General features: G+C 44.2%; 1 protein-coding gene across 5 annotated transcripts in view; it reads right to left on the bottom strand.

The window, feature by feature from the left end:
- Nucleotides 1-1,212: 1,212 nt before the first annotated feature.
- The window catches only part of Ube2f (ubiquitin conjugating enzyme E2 F (putative)), a 41,106-nt gene continuing 21,965 nt past the window's right edge, over nucleotides 1,213-20,353 (bottom strand). For 4 of the 5 annotated variants that reach the window (XM_051190787.1, XM_051190788.1, XM_051190786.1 and 1 more), the window contains 4 exons: nucleotides 16,265-16,332; nucleotides 15,096-15,166; nucleotides 12,913-12,970; nucleotides 11,250-11,620 (listed from right to left, as the gene is read on the bottom strand). In XM_051190787.1, coding sequence (XP_051046744.1) covers nucleotides 11,444-11,620; nucleotides 12,913-12,970; nucleotides 15,096-15,166; nucleotides 16,265-16,332 — 374 coding nt within the window. In that variant the 3' untranslated portion in view covers nucleotides 11,250-11,443. Of the gene's footprint in view, nucleotides 2,449-5,916; nucleotides 5,980-11,249; nucleotides 11,621-12,912; nucleotides 12,971-15,095; nucleotides 15,167-16,264; nucleotides 16,333-20,353 lie in introns of those variants that run through there. The other variant, XM_051190789.1, reaches the window with a different exon arrangement.

Raw genomic sequence — 20,353 nt, 5'->3', positions numbered from 1 at the left:
ATTGTGGTACATCAACCTAGAACTTAGAGGAAACTGAGGCAGAAGGCCAGTTTGGACCACACAAAATAAACAGAAAGCAGAGCAAGAGCAGGACTGGGAGGAAAAGAGGCACAGCGGTGTACAAGCCAAGACCTAGACCCTGCTTAATGGTTCCCCTGCCTCGGCTCCTTACAAAGACTGCAAAATGAAGTGACCTCCTGGGGTGAGGTGTTTAAGTAAGGAACAATCAGAGATGTAACTCACCCACAAGTGCTCCGTCCTCTGAGCTGTTGAGAACACACAACTTACACTTAAGTCTGAACAGCAGTGTCCAGAGCAGAGCCAAAGCCCGGAAGGCAGAGGATTGACAGCCACAGTGTATTCAAGTTGCCCAAGAGCTTCTCTTCCTTCCCCAGGCTAGACTACTCCTACCAGTTTTCCAGAGAGGTCTGGCCCTGCCTCTTAACAAGCTTGGAGATCACACTACCTAGGCAGAACTAAAATTACCAGCTTGCTGACGTCCCAAGGACTGTCAGAATGTTGCTTTGGCCACGGTGGGGGAGATTAACGAGCAATCTGGTGGTCAGGCACAAGCTACTGCTGAGACTTGAGGTGAAGGGTTCTGTGGGTTGGGGAGAGAACTATTTCTAATTGACTTCTTAACAGAATGAGACAGTACTGTCTACCTGGAAACATCATGTCACAAATAAAATGCTACTGTATAATGCCCTGAGGTTAGCACCATTCTCAGTGCAGCCCAGGAAGGCTGGTCTCCCACACTGGGCAGGCACACATGTGCCTGTCTGAATGACAGGGACTAGTGTCACTTCTTCCACTGAAGCATCCTTGCGAGGAAGTCCTATCTTTGATGCTAGGCACCTAGATATTCAGGCACCAAGAGTGCCGACAAATGTATGGTGGCACTAGAGCCTGGCTGCTGAGTGCCCGGTGACACCAGCCCTGGCAGAGGGTTCAGTCACAGCCTTCTCCCAGGCTTTTGGGAGAAGGATGCTGGAGCTCCTGGGCAAGTCCTGGATCACTGGGGTACTACCACTCACCTATCATGCCTGCCTCCTCTGTTCATCGCGGTATGTAACCTGCAAGATGAGGCTACCTCTTGTGGCTAACTGGCACAATTCCTAATGCCAAGTGGAAAGCAAAACTAACCTCACAAAGCACACCAAACAGGCAGGAAAACTGGCAGTTAAGTGTGAATGCTAGGCAGGCAGTGAATAAAACCAGACATGCATTTATTTTGCATTAGATTTCACTAGTTTAAATGCCTAAAGCTGAATAAATTCACTAGTCTCTCTACAGGACGGATCCTGAAGTCCTCTGCCCTGACTGAGGGTGGCATCTGCTGCTCCTACTGCCTAGTCTGCCAAGACTTATGAAACTCCCCTTTTAGGGCAAGAACCACTGGCAAGTCAGAAGACAATCACAGTGCAGTCTTGGAAACACAGACTGAGCTGATTCCCCAGGCATTTCCTTCTGCTGGACAGCAAAGACAGAGCAGTTAAGGAAGCCCTGGCTCATGCTATGACAACTGCAAAATCAGCCACTACCCTTGCTTAGGAAACCCAGCCTACTGTGTCTGGGTAGCATGTGGGGGAAGCCTCCCTGCCTTTGGTTTTGATCATTCAGGTCTAGGCTCTAAGTCTCCAAAGCATCCTTGTCACGTGTGGACCTGAAAGAAGAGCTGATGACTAGGAGCCAGACTCCTGCTGCATCTGGGGACACTGAGTAGTGTGCCTTTCAGGGTATCTTTGTATTTCTCTTCAAGAGTTGCTTGACCCAATTTTTGTGTCTGCTCTGTACAATGAAAATACAAACTAAATGAGAATAGAAAAAATAATTAAAGCATCAAATTGTACAAATTACAAATCTGTTCCAAAATATACTTACATTAAATAAAATACGCATTTCAGTAAGATCTACAGTGAATGACTATGCATTCTGGGAAGCTTCACATCTAGGCAGGGCCAACATTCGTGGAAGAAGCTAAGAGAATGTGCATCCAATCACAGTTTATAGCGGGTTTCTTATTGCCAATCTGCCAGTCACACCGAACATGTCATTACATCACTTGTGCAGGACACCGATTTTGTTGGGGGGAAGGGAAGCAAGCGCTATCCTCAATGGTGAGTTCATTAAAACTTCGGAGGAATCCCACAGCCTAGACAGTGGAGTTTCAGTAAACATTTTAAGGGAAGCAGACAATGCTCTCGAGGTCCAGACATATTTTCTTGCTGTATTGTGTAGTCAGGAGGATGGTCTTCTTCAGGACAACATGGTCGCAAGACTGGGACAATCCCAAGGGGCTGACAGGGAGTATGAGGATGGGGAGGAGGGCTACCTCGAGCTGTTTCACATCAGAGACAACTGTGACAGTCCTCAGACCTGCAATCTCTCCTCTTATCATCTGGCATAGCGTTTGATGTATTCATCCACTTTGTCCCGGAAATCCTCCTGTAGAGGGAGAGGGCACAGCAGAGAGGGGTGAGAGAACAAAGTGACACTTCATGAACAAAGCAAGTCTCCCCCAAAGTGAAGAACCCTGTGGAGAAGCCTGGCTTCATGTCACCAACGGTGCCATCTCTCCATGTGTGCGGGAGACAGTGCAGTGTGGGGGAGGGGCTCAGCACAGGCCAGAGCAGTGGGATCCTAACAGCACCTCATCCCACACCCTCACCTGTGCCCATGGGAACATCCAGTCCGGGAAAGCGTGTTCATCCTCCCAATGCTAGCATTCTTCTGCAAGCAGTATGAGCCACCCAGCTGCTCTTCTGCTAGGAGGCCCTGCTGGTCAGGGGCTGCAATCTATCATGGCCTGGCAGCTCCCTCTGAGCTCAGCAACATTCCCTCCTCCTGGCAGAAGGCGCCCTATCCTATTCTCTACTTGACCTTATTTGGAGACTGTCTCTAGGCCTGGATACAGTCCTTGTAGAAGCTTTCACAGACGATAACTAAGACTTGTAGTAGGAGCTCTAGAATCGGAGTGTGCTTTTTAATGTAAATTAGGTGACTCCCCCAGCTACCATACCCAACCCTATGCATCTCCTATACTCTGGAATAAAGCTGAGCTGACCCACTGAAGTTATCTCTCAGAGGGCTATCTTCATTGTACTTACAAGCTGGACAAGGCCCTGCTTGCCACTTCTGCCCCTTTTGGCCCCATGGCCCAGTTAGGACCATGGCGGAGGAGGGGACCCAAACTCTTAAGATATACCTTTGCTTTTAGATCAATCTTCCCAGGACCTTGCTGTCCAATAAATTTGTGTTTACCTTCATAGCCCCACCCTCCCTTGAGAAAAGGAAAGTGGGCCACAGAGCTTACCAATCTCTCATGTCAAGAACAATGGTCATTGGGCTCCCTGGATGACAAAACACAGCAGAGACCCTAGGACTTAGGTCAGTCTGAGTGAGAAAGCCTTCCTTCTGAGATCTGGGCCATTGCCCTGTGTTTCCCCACTCTGTTCTCTAAGAGGTTAGGAGCCAAATCTCGTGGGACTGAAGCTCTCAATCAGCTTACTCTAACAATTCAGGTATAGGCCACCGCTGTCCCAACTGCACAGCTATAAGCTCTTGTTTCCCAAATAAGTCTGGAAGCATGGAGAGTTGCCCTGAGGGCCTGCTATGCTCTTTTAAATGTGTGCCTCTCTGCCTTGGGGTCCCACCTGGCCAGCTCTGTCAGGCCTTCCTGCTACATGCTGAACTGGCAAAGTCATTCTTTCAAGGCCAGACATGTTCTCAGTTTGAACACTATGGGAAAGTCAGGGACTTGCCCCCAGTCTAAGTGGTGATTTGACTCTAGGTGACTCTGCTACTGTCTCCTCACACCTGTGCACATGGCTGTGTGCACATTTCCCACACCGACCATTCACTTGAGATACAGGAGTTTGGGGAGGGCTGTGCAGAAACTCCAAGATGTCTTTCAGATCCCTTCTAATTTCCAGAGCTGAGCAATACTGGAGTTCACCAGAAATCACCTTAGAACGTGGATGGAGTCCATCCTACCCATCTTTAACGCAGGACAAAAGACTTCTCTTCCATCTTGGCTCCTTCTGTTCTGTACATTTTAGGGCAAATCCAGTGCCAGACCCACATGAGGGGGTCTGCAGTTTCTGCTGCCTCTAACTTCCTCTTTCATTTTTAAGAACACAAGATTTTAGGATAAAGACCACAGATGCTGGAGCCTAAGAGTGTAGTCCCACTGACTAAAGTGGGTATAACCAACTGCAGGAGGTAATAAAATGAGGATGTACATTAAATAGCCATACTGGACACCAAAGGATCCGAGAGCTTTCCTAAGCCAGGTGTGGCAGCATGTGCCTAGAGTCTTTGCTAGTTTTGAAGTAGAGGCAGGAGGACATCTTCAGCTCAGGACTTAAGGGCATCCTGGCAAGACCTCATTTTTAATAGAAGGAAATGGGGATTTAGGAATGTTTGGCTAGAAGGTCCAGGTTCAGCCCCTAGCATTGCAGAATGAATGAATGAACAAATAAATCTCAGCCGTGTGTGGTGGTGCACGCCTTTGATCCCAATGCCCAGGAGGCACCGGCAGTGAATCTGAGTGTGAAGCCAGTCTGGTTTACATACAGCGTTCTAGGGCAGCCAGGGCTACATATCAAGACCCTATCTCAAATAATTAAGCAAATTAAGCAGATAAGTAACAGGGAGAGCCTCTTAGCTGCTTACTGGGGCCAAATACCTTCAGCCACCTCAGCCCAGGTCACACTAGATGCTTTTCTACATTCCTGCTCAGGACACATGGGACTGCTTTTGTTCCTCAGTAGGAATCCCTTGAGCAGTCAGTCATTCCAGGTGCCTTTCCCTAACGGTGCTCTGTCCCTTGTCTTCCTTAAGGCTCTGATGCTCCTATTCATGGACCAACACACAGGCCTCACAGTGCAGCCACAAGTGCAGTGATGGCAACTCTATCAGCTTGGTACACTTACGCTGGCTTTTTCGGGGAGCTTGATTAATAGGCTTGTTTAGTTATCAGAAGTACTTCACACCCATCTGAAGTAGGCAAGACAGAAACAATGTTTGATGGACAAAACAAAGCTCTGTCCCTGCATGTGCAAACAACTAGTCAGACCCTCAGCAGGCACAACAGAAAAAAAATTTTTTAAATGCAAACATTCTTCTATGTAGCTCAAATATAAAAGCAAACTATTCAGAGGTGCAAAGCAAACACCTGCCACACTTGATTTACCAAAACGATTACAAAGCAGGGCGGCAGCAGTAGCCTTCCCAGGTGATGTGCAGCAAAGTACACCAACCTATCTAGGCATGGACTTGTGCTCTGGTGAGCATCAAAGAAAAACAACCAGCCCAATATCCAAATTAAGGACACATGATATTTTTGATCCAGTGATCTGGCTACAGGACTAAACCAAATACCAGTATATTTAAGGATGTAGTATGTTTGCTGACTTGCTGCTCACAGCAAGGCAACATCCGGTGGGGAAAAAATTCCTAGGAAGGAACTTTTGATTTAATCAGAAGGAAAGAAAAGAATAAGTGTAAGGACGACCGTCCATATTTTGGGTAAAAGCAAACATACATGATCTCAATAAAGGGTGTGGAAAAAGGCAGGCTGCCTGATGTGACCCATCCTTCTTTCCATGTCCCTCAGCCATTGTGGTAAGGTTTTTTGCTGTTATGTAGTGCTAGGCTTTACCACTAGTTATACCCCAACTCTACTTTAGTGCTAATGAGGTAATGTGCCTATTATATTACTCACACTGAAATTTTACTACTATTTAACCTATAATAAAAGCCACTTTCACTCTGAGCAAACCACCCATTTACTGTAGCATAAATAAACAGCTTTAAATGGCTGCCCCATACCTACCATTTATGTCCTCACCCAACTGAGAAACTCCTTTTACCTAATGTTTCTATCTAGAAGCAGCCCGTTTGCCAGCTTACCTTGTCTCGTAAATGATGTTCAGCAGCTTCAATATTCAGTGGATCATCAAAATTCAAAAGATCCTTAAAAAGAAAGCAACTAAAGTGAGTGTGGGGAAGAATCTGCTTTCCCACTAGAGCAACCTTTCACTTTACAGAGAGCCTCGGGGAATCAGGGACAGGCGTAGCAACCTAGAAAGCACCCCAAGCTCTCGAAATCCCTCGCTGCAGAGTGCCAAGCATGCAGGTGGCGGTCAAAACGGTGTTGAGTTGAGCAAAAAGTCAAGGGTATGTTTATATATAACTATCCCCACTCCGAGGAACTAGAGAAGATAGCAACCACATTATTTGTTGCTTTCTGATAACTGGTGAAGTTATCTTAAAAAACAAAACAAAACAAAACAAAAAAAACCTATTTCTTAGCAAATTTTATGTGTTTTGTCTGCATATATGAAGGTATTTCATGTGGTGTGTGTGTATACTTGTTAGAAGCCAGAGGAAGGTACTGGATTCCCTGGAACTAGTTATAGGAAGTTGTGAGCTGCCATGCAGGTGTTAGAAATAGAACCCGGATCTTCTAGAAGAGTAACCAATACTTTAAGCCACCAAATCATCTCTCCGGCCTTGAATAACCATTCTTACAATGAGGGTCTTCAAAGAGAAATGACATGCGGGAAATAGATAGGTCTGAGGCCAGGTGTCACTCCTTAGGAGCTTTCCACCTTGCCTTTTTGAGATAGGGTTTCTTACTGGGACCTGGAACTCACTAAGTAGGCTAACATGTCTGGCCAGCAAGCTCCAGCAATCCTCCCAGCTCCCTACATCCAGCGCTGTGATTACGAGCACAGACTACTATGCCCGACTTTTTTACATCAGTTCTAACTGAACTCAGGTCCTCATGCATGTACAGCAAGCATACGCTATCTCTGTTTCAGCTATCGCTCCAGCCCCACTGTTTACCTTCTTGCAGCACTTTAAAAAAGTATTTATTATTATCATGTGTGTACACACACATGTACACATGGTTAAAGGGTAACTTTTGGGAAACAGTGGGCTCTGGGGATTTAACTCAGATCATCAGGCTAGGGCCTCTATCTGCTAAGCATCTCACTGGCTCTTCATTTCTTTCTTTTCTTTGAGACAGGGTCTCTGTAGCTCTGGCGAGCCTCAATTCACTATATAGATCAGGCTGGCCTCAAACTCAGAGATCCATCTGCTGCTGTATCCCAAGTGCTGGAACCAACACCACCACACCAGCTCTAGTTCTTCCTCTGCAGGAACATCACCTACAGTACAGTGTTCCTAACTAGGAAAAAAATATAGCTGTGAATATGAAAATATCAAGTGGGGTATGTGGTACATGTTAATTCCATGAAACAGGAAGTTGAGGAAGGAGGGTTTGGTGATGGGAGATGTCATTCTGTAAATATGCTTCTCGTATTGGTTAATGAAAAAAGCACTGTTGGCCAATAGGAAATCAAGACAGGTGAGACTAGGAGACTAGGAGGAGAGAGGAAGGAGTAGGGAGGACACTCAAGATGTAAGATGGGGAAGGCAGAACGCCGGCCCTTCTCTCCAGTAAGATAAGACCATGTGGAAATACTTAGATTAATAGAAATGAATTAATATTTAACACAGAGCTAGCCAATAAGAAATGCTAGTAACAGGCCAGCAGAATTATGTATCTAATACAGTGTCTCTGTATGTTAATGGGGGCTGGCGCGGCTCTGGGACCAGGCCAGTGGAAAAAACATACTCATAACATGTTCATGGCTTGCCTGAATGACATATTAGGTCAAAGCCTACAGAGTGAGATCTCATCCCAAAACAAAAAGATTGTGCTAGTCATCACACTCACACACACACACACACACACACACACACACACACCCCACGTTTGGAGACTGGGCAGACAAGATGCACTCAAGAAAAGCTGTCAGGGTTGAGGAAAGTGACAGGAGGAGGCCTGGCTAGATGCTGTCCTCACTGGCTCACAGTCAAACTGAAAAGGACCAACAGACAGTAAAGCCTGGGGTGGGGGCGGGGGGGGGGGGGGAAGCACTGGCTGCTCTTCCAGAGGACCCACATGGTGGCTCCCAACCAGCTGCAAATTCAGTCCCACAAGATTCAACATCCTTTTCTGGCCTCTGTGGACACATGACACATATGCAGTGCACAGACACAGATACAGGCAAAATTCCCAAACACATAAAGATTAATAAATCCTTTTAAAAGGCAGTGAACTCCAACTGCTGGCAAAATTTTTAATTAGGCTCTGGGGTTACACTTTGTTATGTCACCAAAGAAGCCAGAACCCACCATCAAAATGATTGAGCATGCTGGAAAAACTATCCAAGTGGTAGAATCCAGGCCTGGTCCAAAGGTAGTGTGATGGGAGATGTCATTCTGTATATGTTTCTCATACTGGTTAATAATAAAGCACTGTTGGCCAATAGGAAAGGAAGGTAGGAGGGACTAGGAGACAAGGAGGAAATAGGAAGTAGTAAGGAGGAGTCAAGATGGAGAGTCTGGAGAAAGCAGTATGCTGCCGGCTCCCCCGGTAAGAGAAATACATAGATCAACAGAAATGGGTTAATAATTAAGACAGAGCTAGCCGATAAGAAACAAGTAACCGGGCCAACAGTATTGTATCAAATACAGAGTCTCTGTGTATTATTTGGGGCTAGTGGCACAGCAGCAGGACAAGACCGGGCGGCGGCAGGCAGAAAAACCAAATTCGTTACAAATGGCGCCCACGTGGCTAGTAAGAACTTCCACTTAAAATTTAACAAAAGCTTAAAAAAGGGTTTTATAAACAAAAGAACAGAGACAATCAAGGTTTCTTGGTAGCAGCATTTTTCTCGGTTAAACTCTGCTTTGCGAGAGACAAGCAGATATTCGCACGACTCCTTTAAGGGAAAGTTCCTGACTCATCATAAGGGACAAAAAACCACACATCTTTTAAGAAACTCTGCTAACAATTTATTGGTGTGTATGAGAGATGGCAATGGCAGTGACCACATCTCCAAGCCGGCAGTATGCAGACCAAGGCAGTGAGCGCAGCTTTCAGTGCTGGCGGTAAAATAGCAGCCGCCAACTTTTATAAACCGCGGCAGAAACAACAAAGACTTTCATTTTAATAATGTTGTTGTTTAACAGATAAAGACTTGAGGCCAGACGAAGATAAAGACTTACAGTAAAGACAGATTCATATTAAGAAAAACCTCTAAAGGTTTACAGTGTGTTTTAAAATATACGTAGACATGAAAAAAAATGGTTTTAAAGAGACAAAGAGGAACTGGGTGTTGTAGCACACGCCTTTAATCCCAGCACTCAGGAGACAGAGGCAAGCAGATCTGTGTGATTTGCAGAGTAAACCTGGTATGCAGAGTGAATTCCAGGACAGATAAGAGTTACACAGAGAAACCCTGTCTCAAAAAATAAAAAGTAAAAGAAACAGAGTAATGATAAAGCCACATAAAGATGAAAAGCTCAGAGAGAATCTGGTTACTGTATGCTATTATGTTGTCTCTGCATTGTTTGACTGCTGAGAAAATAACAACTGATAAAGGAAATGCTGCTGGATTAATTCAATTTATATATTTTAAAAATGCTTTGACTCCAACATTTAAGTTCAAGGACAAGTTACTGGGGAAAAGGATTTCTATTTTTGTTTCCACAGAAAATAAAAAGCTGTGGATTCCTTCCAGACTAATGTGGTTTGAGCAAGCCAGGCCCCCTGAAACAGAGTCGTTGGTGATCCAACATTCAAAACAGCTTGGACAAAGCAGCCTCGCAGACTACAGCCAAGATTTCTGCAACTTCTTAGGATCCACATGACAGCGCCCCCTATCAGCAGGAAGTAGTTTGGAAAGAACGACGCCCAAATTCCCAAATATTGTTTATAAATGTTTGTTTTCATTTAAATGGACTTGGTTATAAATGGTTAATGATCATAGCCAATTCTTTTTAAAGGTAAAAAGGGAATTATGGTATAGATATGGATACTTTGTATTGGAATGGATTTTCATTTATTGATACAATTTAATGTCAATTTTGTGAGATGTGTATTTCTCCTCTTGTTTAGGTATTGTGTTTATATAGAATGTATAATGTAGTACAGATTATAGATAATTACCTATGATAGTCAAAGCTTAGAGTTAAGTTAGTTAGGTTTTTCAAGATACACAGAGATGTATTTGAGATAGATAGGAATTCTTCAAACCTTTCAAAGACCTACAGAATATGGCATTTAAAGTGGTTTAGGGTTTTTGTGACAGTGAGACATAATTGCTCTTGGCAATACCACCTGCACCATAAAGGAAGATGGACATCGAAGAAATGCATTATGAAGTTTGCTTCCAATATGGCAAGACTAGCCATTTGGACAAGATACTGCTCTTGTCTGGACTGTTTGACTTGTGATGTATAAACTGGACATGCAGGACCCACAGGAAAGTGACTTCTGATTCAAGATGGACATTGCTACAGAGTTCCTGCTTCATGGAAGAGTCTGTGAGACAGTATGCAGGACACAAAGAAAAGTGACTGTCAAACTGCCAATACAAAAAGACAGTTTAAAGTTTCCTGCTTTGCTGAAGAGTCAGCTAGACACACTATGGCCTATGGGCTGAAGATGGAAGATTACAAAAGAACTTCGGGTGACGATGCAGTGAGTTGTCTCTGTCATTTCTAGAGTTTATATACTATCCTTCTGTGGTCTTTGATGGAGTTGAAGACAGATAGTTATGGTTATAGTTTTCCTTAGTTAAGCTTAAAGATAAATTACATATAGGACTTTAACTCACAAAGATAAAATAGATGATGGAATATTTTCTTCAAATCTTGCTAAATGTTAATGGACTAAATATTGTTAACTGTGATTCTTATTGGATAAGTGTTATGTTATATATTTTGCTATGTTAAGGTTAAAACCCTTCTTTTTAGACAGAAAAGAGGAGATGATGGGAGATGTCATTCTGTATATGTTTCTCATACTGGTTAATAATAAAGCACTGTTGGCCAATAGGAAAGGAAGGTAGGAGGGACTAGGAGACAAGGAGGAAATAGGAAGTAGTAAGGAAGAGTCAAGATGGAGAGTCTGGAGAAAGCAGTATGCTGCCGGCTCCCCGGTAAGAGAAATACATAGATCATCAGAAATGGGTTAATAATTAAGGCAGAGCTAGCCGATAAGAAACAAGTAACAGGGCCAACAGCATTGTATCAAATACAGAGTCTCTGTGCATTATTTGGGGCTGGTGCGGCAGCAGGACAAGACCAGCGGCGGCAGGCGGAAAAACCGTACTCGTTACAGTAGTGTCTTCACTGGGGGACAGGGAGAACCTGAACCTGCACATGCTGGCTTCTCTGTGGGTGGGTGCTGCTCAGAGACACTGCAACACTGGGCAGGGACTCACAGGAGTGGAAGTTCTGCTACTTGTCCTTTTGTTGATGACTGAAAACAAGCATGTTGTGCCACAGATGGCAGGAAGAAAAGCAGATATGCTCTAGAAGGCAGGAAACCTACAAATATGTCACTCAGAAGCTCCTAAGTTTCTGTGTCATGGTGTGAAATCTGGTCATAAAATGGAAAGGAAGGGTAGGTTCTAAGACCCCATGCTTTTTCAGCGTGTGTTTCAAACCAACAGCCAGAAAAACAAGAAAAGGGAGGGGTGACTAATAATATACTTACAGTAAATAATGAGTTTAACCCCCAAACAACATCCTGAAAGAAGAAAGAAAACAACTCTCAGACTCTTATCCACTAAGTCTTTTAAATATGTACCACACCCTATTAAAATACACATCATGGCGCTTTTCTCAAGACGGAAAACAGGAACCCTTTCAAGTCTTACCACTGACCACCTTTATAACTGCCTTCCATGCTCGGAAAGATGCAGGGAACATGAGCCATGGGCTGAACCTGCAGCCACGCTCTACCGCCTCTTGTTACAGACCAGACTTCTGAAATTTACCTTTACAACAAAGCCTGCAGCTTTGTAAAATTCCTGCCTCTTGGAGTTTGGTGATAAATGACTCCACTACATCTTCTTAATCTTCTCTAGTTACTTCAAGAATTAAGGGAGACTCACACTTCCAAGATCAATAATTCCCTCTACAGTAACACTAAAAAACCCACTGTTTATCAGCATTCACAGAGCTGATCTTCAGATGGGAGTCATGGCAACCACAGACTCAACTCTAAAGTCTTGTTCTTTTAAGCTGATTCTCAGAGATACCCCATAGTACCTGATAGTGACAATTTTATTTACTGTTCCCTGCTTTCTCCCACCCATATGTCTTGGCACATCTGACCTTCTGCTGTGAGTTGGCTAGTGACTGGCACTGGAGCTGAAGATAAGTAGTAATCCTCTAAGGGGCTAGACATTTGAGCTGACAGCAGACTATTGCCCCAAGCAGTAGAGACACTACAGAGGAAATGGCAGCCATCCCAGAGCCTTGCAGAAGGAGCAGATGTCATGAGTGGAGGGCTGGAGGAGACTACCTCTAGGTAATGGGACATTTGGCAGAGCTAAATCCAGAAGACAGGACATGGAGAAAGACTGGGTGGTCCATGTGTCAGACCACAGTTGAGGAGGAAAAGGGTATATAACCATTAACAATTCTGACATGGATCCAGGTCAAACTTTTTTCCTGTACTTTTCTCCTCTGTGGAGGATATTCAGTAAGAATCTATCCATCACTTCACAATCTTTCTGACTCAGGAAGTAACCTTCTCACTTTAAATGAGACACCCAGATACCCAGAAAGGCTCAAGATAGCCCCCACTGAATGAACAAGAGAATGCTGTCTCTTGTGGTTCTGAAACCTACAGTTTGGCACTTTGAATGGAATGGTGCTGGTCAACAAGGACCCTGATCCAATTAGGACTGGCTAAAGCAATACTTGGTGGAGCAGACCTAGAAGGTGTGTGGTTGGGAGTGGAGGGAATAAGGGCACATTTCTTACAGGAGGGTTTGGGTGCCTGAGGACTACACAAGAAATGCTGACTCTCACCTTCAATGTCCTAGTGGGAGCCCAGCCAGTGCCATCAATCGAATGTTCTCTTAGTAAACTGAAAGAGAGAAACAGATGTTAATGAGGAGCCGAGTTATTTACCATAGAGGAAGGAATGAATTGCCATAAAGATATGAAACCTATCTCTTCTCAGCTGTTCAGTCTTCTGCCCTACTGAGAACAGCATTCACCTCCAAAGTTGTGTTTCAGTTACAATGTTTCCTGTTTTTCTATCGACTGTGTCTAGGCAAAGAAAAGGCTCTGTCTGTCTGTCTGTCTGTCTGTGTGTGTGTGTGTGTGTGTGTGTGTGTGTGTGTGTCAGTTCTCCTGTCTCTGCCATCTGAGTTCTTGAGTTACAGGCATGTGCCATTAAACCCATCAAAAAAGCATTATTAACATTAACACACACACACACACACACACACACAGTTGTTTAGTAGGCAGCAACAGTGAGAGCAACAAAAATGACAGAGGGCTAGTCTTTTATTTAGCTGTCAGGCATAATTCAAAACTGAATTCCTCCAACAAGGAACACTCTCCAATGCTAAGGCTGTCTTTCTTCTCTCCCACACACCCCAGTCTGGAAATAGCAAGCCACAACCTCAAGGTGGTCCTGCATGTTTGCTGGTGGTCAGTGAAGCTGAGCACCTCACAGAGTGATGAATGGAGACCTCCTGTACTTTGAGCCCTTTGTCCACTGTCAGTGTTTTCAAAATGAATACTTACACACAATAATAGTAAGTAGTTCAGGGATCCTCTTTCAATTCTGTGTTTATAGTTTATTATTGTTGTTGGTATATTTGTTTTTGTTTTGAGACTGAGTCTCACTATGAAGCCCTGGCTGGCCTGGAACTCAGAGATTCAAAAGGCATATACCACCATATCTGACAGTATTTTTAAAGCTTCTGCATGGGTTGATGACACTGACTGCATTTCTCAGACAAAAAAAAAAAAAAAGACCAGACGGGCATCCAGGTACAGCTTGTCTTCCTTACCCAGTGGTTAATGCTTACTGAGGAGAATGGAGAAACACAGAGGCATGCTAAGAATAGTCTCAGGTCCCAACACTTTACAACTAACATGAGAAGCCTGCTTCACAAGGTGGCTGAGCATGAGTTTGTGCCTTGACAGCCCCCCCCCCAAGTCCTCCTGTTAGGGAGGATCTGCATCAACTGCAGTTGGTCTAGATAATACTGTAGTACAAATTCTAATAGGCCTTAATAATGAACACCTAGAGTCAGACATTAAAGGTGGGAAAGCTGAAAGATCAGAGAAGCAAAGCAGCCAGCCACTAGCTCTTTTCCTCTACCTCAGATCAAAGGGGTGATACTGTCCTCAGACTGCCTAGCCTGCAACAAGCTCCTGTCTCCTCCGGCTTTATAGTCCTCTCCCCATTCAACCATATGCCTTCCTGTCTCATCTCCTTAGTGCTGGGATCACCTTTGTATGAGCTGTTTCTCTTTTAGACTGGATCAATTACTTGTCACTCAGGGTGACCTTGAATTAAAAGAGCCTCTGTCTCCTGAGTCCTGGGACCAATGGTTTGTGCCACCACTGCCTGCCTCTATGGCTAATTAGTGTAGCTAGCTTTGCACTCTGATCTTCAGGCAAGTTTTATTTGTTAGATCATAAACAAAACACCATCATACCAGACGGCCACCATTAACGCCCTGGAGTACTAGAAAAAGGGTCCAAATAGGTAAAAACAAAACAAAACAAAAAGCTGAAATGCCCGGTCCACTATGAAAAGAAGTTCTCCTTTATATCCTCCAGTTCTTTTCCTCAGAGACCAGTGACCTTCCAGGGCAGTGGGGACTGCTGGCCCTTGACCTTGTGCCTCTGTGAGAGTAGGACATAGTCTACTGCTGAAGAGACACAGGGAAGCTACCTACTCTGAAAGGGCCATTCTGGAAAGTATCCTCAGTGCAAGTGTCTGAGATCACTGAGGTCAGGCTCCTGCAGACTCTTACCCTACCACTACCCTTGTTATTAACATTAGCCATAAACTGGGACTGTTGTTCACTAAAGGAGGTGGAAACAAAGACCACCACACTGCACAGTGAGGACTGGCAATAGAAAGGAGCCATTCAGCCTGGCCCAGGCATTTCTTTACTGTTACCAAGAGATTCCCTTACAGGAATGAATCTCTGTACACACATGTACAGAGGGAGGAAGAGACTTACCTTAGACATATTTCCCCTGTTTCTGTGATGTTGGGGTGCCAGATTTTAGTCAAGCATTTCACCTTGGGAGGCTGCAACACAGAGAGAGGTCACAAATCTCCCCAGTCCACACCTGCACCGTGTCTGTAAGTGCATGTGCACACACACCCCACCTCTTGGTCTCAAACTCCAACCAGGAACCTAACTTGCTATGCCTAAGTCACAGACCCACACCCACCATTACTGCTCCAGACAGAACAAACCACCTTTTCAGTCAGGTGTGCTTGTAGATATTGGTGCTACAATTCCCTAGACCAGGGTTGGTCTATTTTGTCCTTTATTTATATTTCTATGTGTACATGAATATATATGAACATTTGAGTGTAAGTGTGGTATAATTCAGAGCTGGAGTTACTGACAATATGTGTTCTCATTCAACAACTTTAACCACAGTTCCAGACAGCCCACTGCACCTAATCCCTGGCTCTGAACCAAACAGGGTGGCTCAGAGGCTAACTGCCCCCACCCCCACTTTCCAAAGGTGGTGATAAATCTACTTTTTACCATTTACCCATCTGTCTAGCTACTTACCATTTTTATCACTTAACTTTCTATACATCACCTTACTTCCCCACTGAACTATCCTCAAAAGTGAAAGCTATGTGTGTTACAACCTTTGGTATAATTATGTAATATGGCCTTTTTGTTGTTGTTGAACTTTTTTTTGGGGGGGGCGGGGTTAGAGACAAGGCCTGACCTATCAGAGATCTGTCTGCCTTTCTCTGCCTTTTCAGTGCTGGGGTTAAAGGTGTGTGCCACCACTATCCAGCTTGTAATATGATCTCTGAGGGACTAATATGTAGCTATAGGTTATTAATTACCTGAAATTCTAAAAGTATTTGCCTCTGGAGTTTTGGTATTACACCAAAATAAAATCAGTCTAAAAACTTGTGTGCTCACTCCCCCATTTAAAAAATTTACATGAAACACACAGGCAGCACACCTGCACAAAATATACCTGTTGGACAAATGAGCTCCTGTACTGAAACTCTCATTGCTGCTAATCCACAATAGAAACACAAACGTTGTTTGTGTTGGCTGAAAGCATGGCTGCCAAGCCAGTGTCCCCCATGTCTCCATGCCGTGTCCCTGGTTATGTGTGGGGGAGGGTTTAGGCACATGCTACTCACCACCATGTTGTAGGCATCAGGAACTTCAGTTTCAAACTGAAATTTTCCACCCTGGTAGTAACCCTCATCTATTAAAAACACAAAACAAAACAAAAAAATCTTTAAATAAAAAAAAGAAAAAAGGAAACAAAAGCAAACACGAAGTTAGGATATGGCAAGCACAGAATGGAGAGGTTAAAAATAGGACCGCAGAGTCCCCAGGCTCCTTCAGCAACGCACACTGCACAGCTTGTCTTGTCCCAGCACTGCCTCCATCACTACCTGCTCCACGGGTGCCCTTAGAGGAAGGACAGGGCATCCTTCAGGAAGACTGGCTCTTTCTGCAGGGCACTACAGTTAGTGTGACCCTCTTAACCCATCTCCTGCCCGTGTAGTTCCCTCTTCACTGGCCAGTTCCCAGATTCTCTATGAGGATGCCATTTCCACGGGGAGGCTGATGAGATCTGACTGCTGCTTTCCCAGCAACTGTGCACAACTTTCAATCACTCAGCACCCATTCCCTGCTAGTGGGCTCAGGACTCGGCACAGCAGGGACTGGAGTTATAACCACTGCTTTAGAGAGTGCTTGGTGAGGCTTCCAGAAAAGAACAGGCCCTTAGAAAATGGGTGCCAGGAGGGATGTCTATAGATACCACAATACACAGTCCCTCTTGCCTATTTGGACTCAACCCAGCTTTAAGAAGGGGCTGCTGCCAGCAGAGGGTGCTGCAACCTCTCCATCTAACTGGTGTGACTAGCACTGCCCTCATCTTGCAGTTGCAACACTAAGGTCAATTGTTTCATTTATTTGTTTGTTTTTACATAAAATAGACAAGTAATCAGCATCAATGTCACTAAAAGCAGACTTCTTTTAAGAACTTTGAGACTGTAGGCTAGTGCTCAACAAGCAAAAGTGCTTGCTACCAAAACTTGAAGACCTGAGTTCAATCGCCAGGACCAACAAGATAGAGAGAACCAAGTCCTACAAGCTGTCCTCTGACCTCCTCCCAAGAACCATGGCACATGTACACACAAAACTAAACTAAACAAGCAAACAAACAAAAAGCCAACTTTGAGGCCAGCACTATGTTATCCAACAGTTAAAACTAGATCTTAGCATTCATACTATGGCACTCTTTGTCCTTTATTTCACAGTCCTTGTTATATGTTAGCATGGCTGAAACAGCTTGGATTACTGGTTCTTTCTACTTCTTCCCAAAGAATGGGTGTCCAGTTCTTGATAGAAAGAGGACTATTTTGGGGCCACTGATGTAAAAACGCTCCTAGATTTGCCTTTGTTAATATTTTAGTTAATGTGCATGTTTGTGTGGGTACCCACAGAAGGTCTTAAGAACTGAAGTTACATGCAGTATGTATAAGGATTCAGATATTAAGCTGACCCTGGCACTTGGCAAGGTACACTCACCAGCATTCAGGCAGATACTTAAGACAGCTCAAAGGGCCCTCTGCTGTGGCTGCCTCATGCATTAAGTGGCTTCATAAGGACTTTGTAATCATATGCAAACTTTCCCTTTTAAGCGAGGGCCTCCCACCTGTTTGCTCCTTCTATCCCTGTTCCACATTGGCCAACACCTACCCCTTCCCTCCCTTTTAACTCCTTCCCTTCCCAATTAACTCCATGTGGGTTTGTTGAGTTTTGCGATTTGTGTTTCACTGCTCACAGCTGCAGTTTAAAAAAAAAAAAGTATGAACCCAAAGTAGCAGTGCATGACCCTCGAGAAGAGAAGCAAGAACTCTGCACCACCCAACTGTTGATCCCTTTGCTATGTGTATGTGTGTGTGCACACATGTGTATTAAGAGAGGGTTTCTGTATATAGCCATGGCTGTGCTAAACTCACTCTGCAGACCACACTGTCCTCAAACTCACAACTTGGCCACCACACCTGGCTAGGTTTCCATTTCTAAGATGTTCTACTTCATGGATTCAGTCTCTGGCGTGGTGATTTTAAAATGTTTTTCACAACCAAACTTATCGAATGCCTTAGTAACAATCAAGTTCAGTCAATTGGCTGCTTAACTAATCTCTTTCCTGTCTGATACATTAATGTGATGTAATTTTCAGAGTTTAAAACAGCCTAGGAGATAGTAAGGCCCAGCTTTAGGAGTGTCTGTAATCCTTTCCAGAAACAAATGATGAGGACTCAGACCTAAAGACTCATTCATTTCGGGGAGGGACTAGGAAGCGGGATCTGGCTGGAGTAGAGACACTATGCGTGAGACTTTGGTGTTGCTTTTTGCCCTGACCTTTTCCTGCACTGCTCTTTTTCCTGTTTGACATGATGTGAGATCTGCCGTGCCCTCCCTACTTAATGGACTGCTAAAATGGTGAGCAAACTAAAGCATTCCTCTTTTTAAACATGTCTCTGTTAGGTCATTTACCTTTTATAAATATACCTGGATTTGTGAATAGTAACAAAAGTCTTGGGAAGACAATTATTGCTAAATTTAGCTCCAAATACAAGGACTTTTCATGTAGTGGCATCCTTATGTACACTACAGTACATCCACGGGAACCAAAGGTTTGGCTGACCTTGTTCTCTTGTAATAGGACTTCAATCACCATGGTACAGACTCTTTATGTTAGGCTATTTCACTACAGATCACATAGCCCACTCTAAATTATCCCACAGTGATCCAGTACAAGGCTGTGCAGCAGCAAACCCCTTTTTTCTCTAGCAGGTGTTGCTTGAGTTTCGGTCCCACCTAGCCCAGAGCCACTTTGCCCCAAATAAACACACGAATAATATATTAGTTATAAAACTGTTGGCTGATGGCTAGGGCTTCTTACTTGCTAGCTCTCTCTTAAGTATTAACCCATTTCTGTTAATCTATGCATTTCCATGTGGTCTTGGCTTACCGGAGAATGCCCGGACTTGTTACTCCTTTGTGGTCTATATGGCATCTCTTTGCCTACCTTTCTCAGAATTCTTGTCTCCTAGTCCTGCCTCTACTGGCCAAACAATGTTTTATTCATCAACCAATAAGAGAAACATATACACAGGAATTTCATTGATTATAATTATTCTGATTTCGTTGTCTACCAGTTACAAAAATGCTAGTGTTTTTAATGTGTTTCCTCTTCCATCATGCTCTTTCTGCCCCAGTAAAGTTTTTATTTAACAATTAGAATGTCTTAAGTAACCACGACCTACCTTTTTTTTTCCTTTTTAATGAACTCTTAGGAAAATCATCTGCTTCTTAGTCAGCACTTTCTATTCACAGCTGACCCACTTCACTTTACTACCGATTCACACCATACGATGCAGCCAAGGAGTGGATTACACTGCAGAAGGTCCAAGTTCAGATCTGCCCCAGATTTAAGATGACCACATTTGATGAGACCCCTCTGACTTCCCTCCTACACCTGGCTCCACAGCCCACACAGCCCAGGGAGGGGCCTCCTCTCCTCTGGAGTCAACAGGCTGAAAACTAACTACACTGTACAGTGTACCATGGCCCAGCACAGTGTGCCAGCTCATACCACTAGCCACAATTGCTGAAGCTAAACACAGTTTACTTCTTGGCAAGTGGGACTGAATCCTGAAATATAGTTCCTGGCTCCCTGCCCATTGTTACAGTTAGAGGATTTAACCCTTCCTTCTACTGGAGCATTGCAACCTGTTACCTCTTGCCTTCAAGGAATCACACAGATGATGACTAACTCTGGAGAAGAAAGTCTCTAAGGACACTAACACTTGGACAGAACTAACTTCCACACTTGCTTTACCCCAGAATGAATTACTTATGTACTCTCAAGGGCCAGAGGTCACAGCAGCAGCTCTACTTTGCTCCTCACATTTCACAACCTTCACAATCTCTCTCTCTCTCTAATAAACAAGTCCAGAGGGCTGGAAGAAGCAGCAGGAGCCTCATCTCCCCAGTGGCTCTTCAAGGCAGTGTCACTGGATATACCATTATCCCAGTTACTGCCCAGGGTTCAGACTCTACACAGAGAAGATTAAAGTTTCCTTTAGAAAATTCAGTCTCAAGCTGGATGACCTATAATCCCACTACTCAAAGGGTGATCAGAAGTTCACCACCCTTGGCTTCATAGTAAAAGACCAGCCAAGGCAAGCCTTAAATAAAAC

Source organism: Phodopus roborovskii, unplaced genomic scaffold (assembly GCF_943737965.1).
Source record: "Phodopus roborovskii unplaced genomic scaffold, PHOROB, whole genome shotgun sequence".
In the NCBI taxonomy this organism is placed as follows: Eukaryota; Metazoa; Chordata; class Mammalia; order Rodentia; family Cricetidae; genus Phodopus; species Phodopus roborovskii.
This window is presented reverse-complemented; position numbering and strand designations above follow the sequence as displayed.